General features: G+C 32.0%; 1 protein-coding gene across 1 annotated transcript; it reads left to right on the top strand.

The window, feature by feature from the left end:
* Positions 1 to 7,787: 7,787 nt before the first annotated feature.
* Positions 7,788 to 9,346, top strand: LOC105771449 (UDP-arabinopyranose mutase 1). The gene is made up of 4 exons (XM_012592918.2): positions 7,788 to 8,177; positions 8,267 to 8,517; positions 8,594 to 8,762; positions 8,857 to 9,346. Exons 1-4 carry the CDS (start codon positions 7,830 to 7,832, stop codon positions 9,187 to 9,189), a joined length of 1,101 nt encoding a protein of 366 aa, XP_012448372.1. The 5' UTR covers positions 7,788 to 7,829; the 3' UTR covers positions 9,190 to 9,346.
* Positions 9,347 to 13,834: the final 4,488 nt, after the last annotated feature.

The raw sequence follows: 13,834 nt of genomic DNA on the forward strand, positions 1-13,834 counted from the left end.
AATTGAAATCGAAAATAATTTAAAGGGGTAAATTTAAAAAGTAAGAAAAACCTGATTGCTAAAACATTAAGAAGCGGAGGTGCTAAAAGCGCAATTTGCCCCTCCGCATAAAAACACGCGGATCCTCTTGGAGTAGGTCGGGTCGCGCACGGGTCAGAGTTAAACGGCGTCGTTTTGGAGCCTGTTAACCCTAGCCCAAAACGGCGCCGTTTTGCACCCCCATTTAAACCAAAATTTAAAAAAAAAAACTCATTTGATGCCTTCCTCTTTTAAAAAAAAATTAAAAACCTCCCATTTTTCTCCCGAATCCCTTTTTCGACCTAGGGGTTTCGGTCGTTGGCCCCATCGTGTCGGCCGCTGTGGTTCCACCGCAGACGGTGGTCGTAGCCACCGAAGAAATGGGTTTTTTAACCCTGCTTCAAAAACCAAATGAAGGCCGGGCCTTCATGAACCGAGGGCCAAAGGGAAAGATCCCCGCGCCCTCTCTCAACCTGATTTTGATGACCGAAGTGACTCCCGACGACGGCCGTGGGATTTGCCAAGTACCTTCTTTTCCTTTTTCCTTTTTGTATATACACACAGAGAAAAAGAATAGAAAAATAAAAAAAGATCTAAAACAAAAAATTAGAAATCACCTTAAACGTTTTTTCGTTTTTTATTTTCTGAAATATTCGTAAAATAAGGAAGCCCCTCCCCCGTAGAATGAATCAATAGACTCTTTTTATAGCCGAAAATACAAAATAAAAGAAAATGAATCCCCAAAAATCTCGTCTGTTATCCCATTTTTTTTGTTATCTTATTTGCTGTTGCCTCACTATTGTTAGTGATTTTTGCGGTTTGCTTGCTATTTGGATCCTTTTTTTCGTAGGTACGGAGGCCGTGAAGGAGGCGCACGCACGTGGGGGCTCAACACGCGCGGAGGAGGACTTGGCTGCAGTTAGGGCAGCGGCGGCTAGGGCTTTCCTTCCCTTTTTGCTGCTGAAAAATGGTTAATTTTTGGGCCATATTGGGCCACTAGGGTTTTTTTGTATTTGGGCTAATTGGGTTTGGATTTATTTTATTTGTAAATGGACTATTTTTTTGTTTTATTCTATTAGTATATCGGCCTGGGGCAAAATTGGGTATTACAACTGTAGTAGGAGCAAACAACCACCAATTGATATTTTATCCGGTTCCATCGTCTGACACAACGCTCGGTACAATTTGACCAACACAGCTAATCCTGACTTATTCGTCTACTTTCTTTGAAGTGGACTAGGTGTAGTAGCCACCTTATGTGTTCCAAATTTCAAGATTTATCAGGTATTAGAATGCCCTTGATTAACCACAGGATGAAATCTTAAGCATATTGTTCTTTGACGACGTCAGGCGTGTCTGTAGGAAACTCTTTGAAATTGGTTTTCAACCACTTCATATCTATTCGGCCACCGTAAAACTTATTCGACACCTTCTTCAAAAATGTCTTACAAAGGTCCTCTTTATTGGGAATGACTACTGACCCCATGATGAATGGCCCATCCACCGGTTAACTAAGTTGTAAAGCTATGTCCTCGAGTGTGATTGTACACTCGCCGCATGGAAGATAGAAAGTGTATTTCTAGAGCCTCCATCTTTCCACCAACGTGTTGATGAGTGTAGGATTGAGTTTGCAACCCCCAAGCATACAAGACGCATGCAAGAATCCTGTGTCTTGCAAGTAACCACAAATTTCGGTGATTGGGCCCTTTGACAATTATGTATAAACTCTTCCAAAAAAACAATCATCTGTCTATTTATATCAACAAAAAAATATTTTAAATTTTTAAAAAAAATAAAAACTTTAAAATTAACTTAATTGAAAACAACGAAATTTAAAATTTCGTCTTACCATTATCGCTTGAGAGTCGAAAATGTGCTTGTCTCCAAAATGAATAAAAATTGTTATCATTTATAAAAACTTAATCGAAATGAATAATGTACGAAATAATCAAATAAATCTATAATATTTTTAAACAAGCGTATCGAGAAATTTAGAACAAACTTGAGAAGATTGAGAGAGTTGAGAGTTTAGAAAGAATTGAGAGAGTTGGATTTGAATAAAAAGAATGAAAAATGATATGGTATTTATAGGAAAAATAAAATTACCATTGGGGCCCTTCAAAAAATTCACCGTTGCCAATGTTAAAAAAATGACTATCAATGGAAAGCGCACGCTTTTACACACTCTCTAAGAACAACTTATTTCTCTAAATTAAAAAAAACCTAAAAGACCAAATAAAAAAAAATTGCATATAAGACTAATTTAACCAAATGTATGTACATTTATGTGTAAAAATAATAAAACATATAATTTGAAATTAATAATAGAATGATATATTTATACATGTAAAAAATAAAATAAAAAATAATTAAAATAGTATGAAATTAAAAATAATATAGATAAATGCATCTTACAAAGAATATGAATTAACAAAACATTGAAATATATTATTTTTTCTTCAAAAAAAATTTTAAATAAAAATTATTTTCAACAATTACATCCACTCTTCACATGTTATTTTTTTTAAATATCTATTTATTCGAAAAGGTTAAAAAAGCTACCAACTATTTGACTCTAAAAAGTGTTAAATATAATATTAGTACCTGAACTTGTCTACTTCTCTCAGATTAGTACTTATAGTTTTTTTTTTATCCCAAACTGGTTCTTGAAAGCGTTGGGCAATCACATGCCGCCACGTGGCGTCCTTTTATACCTCTTTTTTCTTTTCCTTCTTCTTCCCTTTTTATTTTCTTTGCACAACCGATTATTAACTCCTTCAACTGAAAAATTCATGGCTTTGTAGGAAAATTCATAAATTTCCAAATTCCAACGACTAATCTCAAAATCCAACAACCCTATTTTCCATTTTTAAATCTGATTTTGGTCCCTTTCACCTTTTGATTCACCATTTTTAGTTATTCATCTTACTTATCTCCATCTCACCAAAGTCCATCCCTTCACTAAAACCCAACAATATCTATATTATTGTCATCTCCATTAACCATAAATAAGTAAGCTTTTGAACTTGGAACTCAAATAAAGTAAATCTAAAGAAGAAGAAGAAGAAGAAGAAGAAGATGATGAAGAAGAAGAAGAAGAAGAAGAAGAAGAAGAAGAAGAAGAAGAAGAAGAAGACATTAGTACTGTAATAGCTCGTTTTTCAGTGGTGTCAGAAACAGTAGTTTTGGGGCCACCAAATCTAACGAGTAAGTTCGTAAATATTATTATCTAATATTTACGAGTCAAATATTATTTTAAAAAGGTTTTTGAATTGATAATTTATATTATATAAGTGATTTATTAAGTTTAAGAGGTAAGACCTTAAGGTCAAGTGGTTTTAGAAAATGAGGTATTGGGACCTAGTTTCTATAAACCGAGTCGTAAATATTTTTATAAATATTTACAGAGTGTCATTAAGGTGGTATTAACGTTTCGTTGAAAAATTTTAACTTTTCAATGGTTAATTAATTAAAAGAACTAAATTATAAAAATGTAAAATTTCATCACTATTTGATTTGAGTGATTAAATGGTTAATTGAATAAAGGAAAAAGGCTTAAATGTAAATTAAACCATAATCAAAGTTTCCAAGTGGTGGTGTTATGATTGAACCCACTAGCTTTTGGATTAATTATTCTTTTGTCCTAATTAGTTTAGGATTAAATTGTAAATAAGTTTATTTAGTTAGAATTTAATTTAATTGAAGGACCAATTGTGAAATTAAACATTCCTTTGATGGTAATTATGTCATATATTCATGTGATGGACAAATATGGACATGAATTTGGTGTTTTATTTATTTATTAACCAAGGGTAAAATAGTAATTCGATAATTAAATTAAATTAAATAAAATAAAGTTTGTATCATCTTTTCTAATTCATTTCTTTCACAGATTTGAGAAAGGAGAAAGCCATTGTTAAAGGCTTGAAAGCTTCGGCCAAACTTCATTGTGTGCATGTAAGTCCAATTTAACCCCATTTCTAATAATTTTTATGTTTTTAATATCGTTGCAATTAGGTCCAGCTAGCCTGTACCTTCGATTTTGAAACTGTTAAAGATTTTGAATGTTTCCATTGATGAATCTTGTGATTTTTTATGTTAGACGATGAATTTGGAATGTTGATTGATAAGTAAAACTATTTTGTTAAGTGATTTTTAATGAATTTTTCGATTAGGGACTAAATTGTTAAAATAGTAAAAGTACAAGGATTTTTTGTGAAATGGTTGCATTAATGGGATATTTTGGGTACGATGAACATTCGACTCTCAATTTTGGATAAAAATGGTTAATTTGCATGTTTTGGGCTCAGTGACTAAATTGAATAAAAGTAAAACTTTAGGGGCAATTTTGTAAAAGTGTCAAAGATGACCAAATTGCATGAAATGAATTTTTTATTTTCTAAATTTATATACTGAATGAAATTATTATTTTAGATCAAGATCGGGTGAAAAATTGAAAAAATGGAAAATTACAAAAATGCCCCTAAACTTTGGTATTTCTGCAATTTAGCCAGGTAAGTTCGTATGAACTGTACTATGCATTATGATGGAAGTTGAATATGTTCATATTGGTATGAAAAATATAGTTGTCATATATGATTATTGATGCTAATTGTTAAATGGTAAATTTGGTATATTTAAATGTGAATTTGATATGTGAACGAAGTGGTAAGTTATGTCATAAGTTTAGTTATAAGTTAGTTGAACTTTTGGCCAATTTATGTATATGGATATACAAGTTTAATGGTTGTGACTGAGGTGTCTTTTGGGCACATTGGTTGTATACTTATGTACTTTAATTGGATAGCTTTGTTATAGCATGGTTTGTTGCATTTTGGGTGCTTGATTATATGTGGAAAATTGGTGGTAGGTGGATGCATGTTTGGGTGAGAAAAATGGCTTGAGAGTGGTCTATTTTTCGTCCACATGGGCAGAGACATAAGCGTGTGTCTCAGTTGTGTGTGTCAAACGGCCATGCGACACGGTTGTGTGTCCCTTGTAGCTTTCAAAGGGTTACAAGTCAGATTGTTACACGGCCTGGCACACGGGCGTGTGGCTTGGCCGTGTGACCCAAGTTAGTGAGTTACACGGGCACGGACACGGGCTGGGACACAACCGTGTATCCCTACTTCGAATGTCCACACGGCCTGACCACACGGACGTGTGACCCTTGCATTTTGAAAATTTTCATCTTTTCCCTGAAGTTTCTATATATTTTCGATTTAGTCCTGATTTGTTTCTAGTGTTTTTAGGGCCCCGAGGGCTTGTATAAGGGACAATATGTATGTTATTGATTGACTTTTCTATGATTGATGTCGAGTTATTAAACGATTAAAATTTTTGGTTGTTTTGAAATGTAAACTCTGGTAATGCTCCGTAACCCTATTCCGATGAAGGATATGGGTTAGGGGTGTTACAAGTACTGGCTACAAATAATGAAGTAGTCAGTAACTTAGAAGGTTGGTTTCCCTCCAAATCCTTTCTTTTCCATTTTCGTCTTTAGACGAGTATTGAAATTTTTAAAATTTTTCTGGGTATACTATTGCTCTTCATCGAACAACACTGATTCTAGAATGGAATTCTTAAAATGGGACCTTCACATTTTGGTACTTTGAAGGTTCATTGCCACCTGTTTTGCTTCACCCAATTTTTGAATTTTCCCCCTAAGATTCAAATTTCGCAATGTGGGAATTGAATGGAAAGGTCTGTGGTTTTTGAAGAGGATGATGAGAAGTGGGATTTGGGGACGGAAGTGAATTTAAGGAAGAAGAGAAAGAGGACGGATAGAAGGAAAAGTGAGAGGAAAAAGAATGGAGATCTGCATTGTAGGGATTTTTTTTTTTGTTTCATAGTTTTGGAGTGGGGATTGTTTTGTTGGGTGGTGAGAAAGTGAGGGAAATTTGGGGGGGGGGGGAGTTTGACAGAATAAAGAAGAAGAAGAAAGATGAAGTATAAAATTTGACAGAAGAAAGAAAGAAGAAATTTTGGTGGTGATTGGATGGTGAAAAATGAGGGAAAATTAGAGATAAAAAAATAAAAATAAAAAGAAAAAGAAAAAGAAAAGGAAAAAGAAAAAAAAGAGGTATAAGAATATGCCACGTGGCGGCATGCGACTGGCCAACGCTGCCATGCCAACAAAAAATTAACATCGTTAGTGTCAGGTACCAATATAGTGGATGGAAAAAAAGTTCGGGTACCAATTCGGGACAAAAAAAAAATCATAAGTACAAATCTGGGAGAAGTGGACAAGTTGAGGTACTAATTTTATATTTAACCCTTCTAAAAAAATATAAAGTTTTCAATAAATATATATCTTTTCTAAAAAACCATATATTTGATTCTTAGTTTATTTAAATAAATGCTGATGTTTTTAAAAATTTAAGGATATGTGTTAATTTTTTTATATTTATCTATGTTGCTTTTGGAGAGAGAAAGTGAATAGGATGCGTTTTCACTAAAATTGACAATTTAATTCTTTTAATTAGATGATTAAATGTTAGTATTTTTGTTCTTTGAGTCCCATTCGGTTCCTCTCCTATTCACCTTTGTATTTTTATTCTATATTATTTTAAACTTTTTATTCTTAATTAATATTTTTAATATATTATCTCTTTTGTTAGATGGTTAGGTAATTGTGATTTTGTCCTTAAATCTCAAGTTCAACTACTATTATAAGTATTTTTTTGTATTTTTATTTCATTTGTTTAAAGTTTTTAATTAATTTTATAATTAATAAATATATTGTTTTCAAGTTTTTATTTTTAATTAATAACTCTTTTATTTATAAAATCAAATAAAAATATGTAATTATTTTTCTTTATATATAATATTTATATGTCAAATATTTATTTTCTCCATTTATATTGTGGGTATGGTGATTTCTAATATGAATTGAAAATAAATATTACATATATAAAAATTATATTTACTAAAAATAATGATATTTGTAATAATTATTTGATTTTATAAATAAAAGAGTTATTAATTAAAAGATGAATTAAAATTAAAAAAACTTGAAAACAATATATTTATTAATTATAAACATTAATTAAAAATAAAAAAAACTTGAGACAATATGAAATAAAAATATTAAAATACTTATAAAAAGAATTGAACTTGAGATTACAATTGTCTAACCATTTAATCAAAATAGTTAACATGTTAAAAATATTAATTAAAAATTAAAAACTTGAAAAACCATGAAATAAAATAGAGGAATTGACCCCGACTCTTAAGAATGAAAGTACTAACAATTAAACATACATGCAAAAGAACCAAACTATCAATTTTAGTGAAAACTTGTCCTATAAAATGCAGTAAAATCATAAAATGTAAGACGTGTTTTCAGTGAAGACACATTTTGCAAAACACGTTTTCACTCTCTCTACACATACAACATATATCAATAAATATAAAAAAATTCTACGTACTTAAATTTTAAAAAATTTCAAAATATTTATTTAAATGATTCTTTCTAGTCGGTGGTAATTAAATCATCACACAAACCAAGAAAATAAGTTAAAAAGAAAAACCACATTTAAAATATTGAAAGTCTTAAGCCTAAAATACAGGATTTCTTTTTGACCTTTTGAAGAAGCCCTCAATCCATGCAAAATTCTTAATCGCCTCTCTTTCTCCGTAAACTTGGGCCGCCTCGCTCATTTCTCATGTGTTTCATTACCCTCCCTCTCTCTCTATATATTCCCATTCCCATACAAACTCTTTTAATCAATCCCCAACAAAATCTATCTTCTATCTATTAACAACTCTCCTTTTTTATTTTGTTGTTTCTCATTTTTCAATTATACATAATGAATGAGCCCGCCACAGCAATAGAAGCAGCGGTAGCAGCATCACCACTGCATCAGCTGAAAGATGAACTTGACATTGTTATACCCACTATAAGAAACTTGGACTTTCTTGAGATGTGGAGGCCATTTTTGCAGCCTTACCATCTCATCATCGTTCAAGATGGTGATCCTTCCAAGACCATCAAGGTCCCTAATGGCTTTGACTACGAGCTTTACAATAGGAATGATATTAACAGGATTCTGGGTCCTAAGGCTTCCTGCATTTCGTTCAAGGACTCCGCTTGCCGTTGCTTTGGTTACATGGTGTCCAAGAAGAAGTACATTTTTACCATCGACGATAACTGCTTTGTAAGTTCCTTTCTTATTTGGAATCTGGGTTTTTTTCTTTTTTTTTTTGGTTGTCGAATCTTGGATCGTTAATATAATTTTATGATTAGGTTGCTAAGGACCCATCTGGCAAAGCAATCAATGCACTTGAGCAGCACATCAAGAACCTGCTATCACCATCGACTCCCTTCTTTTTCAACACATTGTATGACCCATTTGCAGAGGGTGCAGATTTCGTCCGTGGGTATCCATTCAGTCTCCGAGAGGGTGTTTCAACTGCTGTTTCTCATGGCCTGTGGTTAAACATCCCCGATTACGATGCACCAACCCAGCTTGTCAAGCCTCTTGAGAGGAACACTAGGTATTACTATCGCATTATCCCACTATTCCTTTCCACAGATTTGATGATTAATGAATGAATCTCATGATGAAAACAGGTTTGTGGATGCGGTTCTCACAATACCAAAGGGCACCTTGTTCCCCATGTGTGGTATGAATTTGGCTTTCGACCGTCAGCTCATTGGCCCTGCCATGTACTTTGGACTCATGGGTGAGGGTCAGCCTATTGGACGCTACGACGATATGTGGGCTGGCTGGTGCATTAAGGTACGTTGGTGTACTTTTTGTATTTTGCATAACGATTTTACATAAAAGTTTATAGAGATTAATGTCCATTGCCTGGTTGATGGTCAATGATTAGGTGATATGTGATCATTTGGGATTGGGGGTGAAAACGGGTCTACCGTACATCTACCACAGCAAAGCAAGCAACCCATTTGTGAACCTAAGGAAGGAGTACAAAGGCATCTACTGGCAAGAAGATATCATCCCATTTTTCCAACAAGTTGTTCTTCCAAAAGACTGCACCACTGTTCAAAAATGCTACATTGAACTGGCTAAGCAGGTCAAGGAGAAGCTTGGCAAAATTGACCCTTACTTTGACAAGCTGGCCGACGCCATGGTCACATGGATTCAAGCTTGGGATGGTCTCAACCCCACTTCTGCTTCTTTCTCGAATGGCAAAACAGGTTAGAAAATATGCAACATATACAGATCATGCCATTGTCACATGTTTTGAAAGCTTAGAATGTGCTGTACTGCTGAAGCTCCTAGGCCCAGTGGCATATAGTTTTCACATTTTGTTATTGTACTTTTATTTATGTATCATCTTCCTTTTCAGGAGATTTAGTCTGGATGTAATGTAAATTTATAAACTTTGCGGTGTGAAGTTACAAGTTGCAGGCATAAATTTATTGAAGGAGTTTGACAGTGTTGCGAACGAATAAATATGATGCTAAGTAAGTGCATGTAAGTGTTCTTTTCTCAATTATAAGAAGCAAGTTGATAAAATTAATAACAGTGGTAATAGAAATCATCCAAAATTACATGTATGTTAGTACAAATTTAACATCATATTGATGATAATATTTAGGATATAATAAGAAAATAATTAAAAATTCACTTATTAATTTATTATAAAAACTAAATTGCATTTATTTATTTCAATTTACTAATTACTTTGGTAAAATAAATAAAATATGATTGATTATATTTAATAAAATTAACCAAAAAAGTGAATAAAAGTTTATTCCATTGAAAACAAAGAAACACTTCAGTCGGATTTTTTAAATTTTGTTTTAGTTAATTAATTAAATAATTATTAAATTAAAATATTTCTTTTAAAAGTGACATGTCAGCTTCTATAACAAATTAATATTTGTGACGTGTACTTTTTTATTAACTAAAATCTACATCAAATTAAATAATCATTATTTTATTATATTTTATTCGTGGTCATCAATGTAATTAATATTTTGTATAATTTTCGTTAACACCATTAACAATTTTATTATAGGGTCTTGATCGGCCCTTTTTAATAGAGGACTTATTTACTTACTTTTTAATATTAGAGGATTGGTCAGAGCCTTTCATCATATTTTACATATCAAAATATTAGTAATGATTTAAAATAAATTGTTTTTATATTTTTATTAAAATATTATAATATTAACAATTTGAATATAATTTCAATACATATTTTTTAATTTACTAACATAATATCTAAAATGAATATATTTTAATTTTAAAAAATACTTTTGAGAAATTAAATATTCATTTTTTTGGGTCGAAATTAGGATATCCACTGCTAGTAACAGTAACTAATATATTTGCCGCAAATGCTCTCCGAAGAGTTAAATGGCTAGGACATTTCATGACCAGCTATTTACCTCTTTGGAAAATGTGGCACCCCAAACCCAGCGAGGAAGGTCCAACCCGAATTCGAAGCGTTATATTAGTCATTTACATGACTCTCCTTATTAACCACCAAAACAAACCACAGAAGCCACTATTCACACCATATGGGTACACGCTTAATTATCAATAAATAAATGAAATTAAACACGCAAACCCTAAAATCATGCTCTTCTAGCAAAACCATTAAAATAACATTCAAAGATAAAAACGTCTTTTTACATACGATACACGAAACATTCATAAAAAAACAAGTTTAAACATGCATAAATGCTATGGTATACCATTTAAAACATTAAATGGAAGAAAAGACTAGAACCGTAAGTAAAACTCATTTAATTTTGAAAACGAAGGTTAAGGACTAAATCATAATTTTGGTAAAATATCTGAAAAATATCTTTTTTTATAAAATTTGACAGTAAAATTATGAAATTAATCTTATAAAACTTGGTCATGCAAATTTTAAAACATTTTATGATTTTTAAGGGCTTGATTGCATAGTATAAGAGTAAGGACTAAATTGTCATGACTACAAAACATGCCAAATTTCCTTAATCTAACATATTATATAGCATACATAGAACACACAAAACATGTTTACAATCATTAAAACATACAACAACACAGTTTAACACTTCATCCAATTCTCTATACTAGCACCGATCCATAACCAATTTACTTAGCATCCCAGTTTTGCCTCCCATGCATTTTTAAGTGTATCAAAGGTTCATTTCATACCAATAAATCATTTAAAATTTATCTCAATGTCCAGCATGTCATTTCACATTCATTTCACATATTATGCAAATATCTTGCATACCAAATTACCATACATACCACCCATTAACATGCATACTCATTCAAGCATTTCAAGTGACATTCTAAAACAATCCAAAGTCCCAAAAACCAATTAAACAATCTATAATGTCTGATTACAATCCAAACAAAATAAAGTCTAATTCCCTCTATGTATGAGTACCACATTGCCTATATGTATGAGTCCCACATTGCCTCTATTATTTGCAAAATCAAACCAAGTCACCTACTTAAAAGATTGCCTTGTTATGGATCACCATTTGCACATTTTCCCCTCATTACACAAGCTATTTTTCTGCAAAGTAAATATAAGGGAGCGTGAGCTTTTCCAAGCCCAGTGAGTGCACAAGAAATTGCCACAATTAAGCATAGAATCCATAGTTGAAAGAAAACATACCAAATCATGCAACTACGGCATAACATCAAATATATCATAAGGCAAACACAATGATATATTGGCATAATGTGACATGGAAACATATATATATTCAGTAATTCATTGGATAAGCGAATCTCCAAACACTGCAAATGACTGAAGGAGTCATTCACTATCTCCATATAAGTATAGCACGAATGATAACACTCCACGCTATCTTCGGTGAATGGAGCTATGCTCTACATTCCCTTACCTCTCCATTGCTATCTTCAAGCCATTTCTCCCCATCATCAGCAAAAGTGGTGAGTACTCACAATCCTATAGCATGCCAATGATATCCAATGGTTCCACATGATCACAATGCCAATATATCTATTTATACACACAATCACTCACTGCTTTTTGCCCACTTTTACTTATTAAAAACACTTTCGCAATCATTTTCACAACATTTTTTTATGCACTCAAGTGCTTTTACATTTGCTTAAAAGAGCCATAATCACTTTGAAACATAATAGTGTGCATAAATTTAGCAGTTCACTTAACAAGCGCTGTCATATTCATATATTACTCCTTAAATATTTCACATGATTTTTAGCAACCTCACATACAAGCATCATAAGTAATAAGATATAGTACAAGTTGAATTACTTACTCCTGGACTTAGGTTAGGTGTTTAGACCAACCTAAGCCCTCATTCAACCTTAGGAATCGTGCCTAAGAGCTACAATTCCAACCACTCACCTTGTCGATGCCATTAGCCCAACCATTTTAAACGAGCTTTTCTTCCCCTTTCGCCTTGCTCGTAGAAGCTCTCGACGAGTCCAACACTTTTCATACACATTAAACACATTACAAACACATTATTAACAGCCTTAAACTCAAACAAACAACAACAAAGTCACCACTCTAAGCTCAGTTTTCTCATACCGAAAATCAACTCGTTTTTTCGAAATATAAGGTTTCCACACTTGATTTTTGTTCCTAAACCTTAATTAAGTTTCTGAACATCCTATTTAACCTATTAGTACAAATATAAACCTTTTATTTTACCTAATCTCATGAATTTAAAATTTCCAAAAAGATTAAGATTGTTTAAACACACAAAAAGGGGAAACTCAAAATTCATTAAAATTGGATATTGATCTATCAAGTTGAGTTCAAATACCTTCTATTTAGTTCGAAATAAGTTAGGAATAAATCAAAATAGTAGCTTTACTCATTAGTTCAGATTTTACCATTGTTGAACCAAAATTTGATTAAAAGCTTTAAATCTTAAAACTTTCAACACACTTAATTAAATTCGAATTAGAAAAAAAACAACCTTAATCTAATCATAATAAGTCAAAACATTACCTCAGTGTAAAGAAAATAAAAGTTTTAAAGTTAATTTGAAGTTGAATGTGAGAAGGTAATGACAAATTTGATGAGGATTTAATGATTTTTCTTTAAAATTGAAAGGTGTTGAGGTGTTTGGATAGCTAAGAAATCACTAAGGACGAATTAATTTTGAGAGAAAATATCATATTTGAATTTGAGAAATTTTGAATGTGAAGCTAAAATGAGAGGGAATGCGATGTAGGGTTCTTTTAAAGAAACAAGGGAGATGAACAGATTTTTAAATTAAGGGAAAGTTGCCTTTTAAAAACTCTTAGTTTTCTCTTATTTTTCAAATTAGTCCTTAGTTTAATTAAAACACATTTTTTCTCAATTTATTTTCAAACCTGATTTTATTTTTAAAATCTATTTCATGTTATTTAATAATCGACCACCTAATCTTAATTTCCACCACCTAATTTTAAACTTAATAATTATTTTAATATTTTATTATTAAACAATCTAATCTTATTTTTGGTACCTAGTTCTAATATCTGGTCCTTTACCCAATTCTACTAATCTAGTTTTTAGAATATGACAATTCTCCTGCTCTAAAAAGAATTTCGTCCTTGAAATTTACCTAAACTGAACAAATAAGGATATTGACGTCTCATCGCATCCTCGACCTCCTAAATGGCCTCTTCAATTTTGTGGATACGCCATAAAACCTTAACCAATGGTACGCTCTTATTATGTAGTACCTTAACCTTACAAGCTAAGATCTCAACTGGCTCCACATCATATGTGAGATCAAATCAAACCTCGATCACCTCAACCGACATAATATGGGATGGGTTCAATCTATACATTCGCAACATCAACACATGGAATACATCATGAATACACTCAGGTTCGG

Source organism: Gossypium raimondii, chromosome 7 (genome assembly GCF_025698545.1).
Source record: "Gossypium raimondii isolate GPD5lz chromosome 7, ASM2569854v1, whole genome shotgun sequence".
Lineage (NCBI taxonomy): Eukaryota > Viridiplantae > Streptophyta > Magnoliopsida > Malvales > Malvaceae > Gossypium > Gossypium raimondii.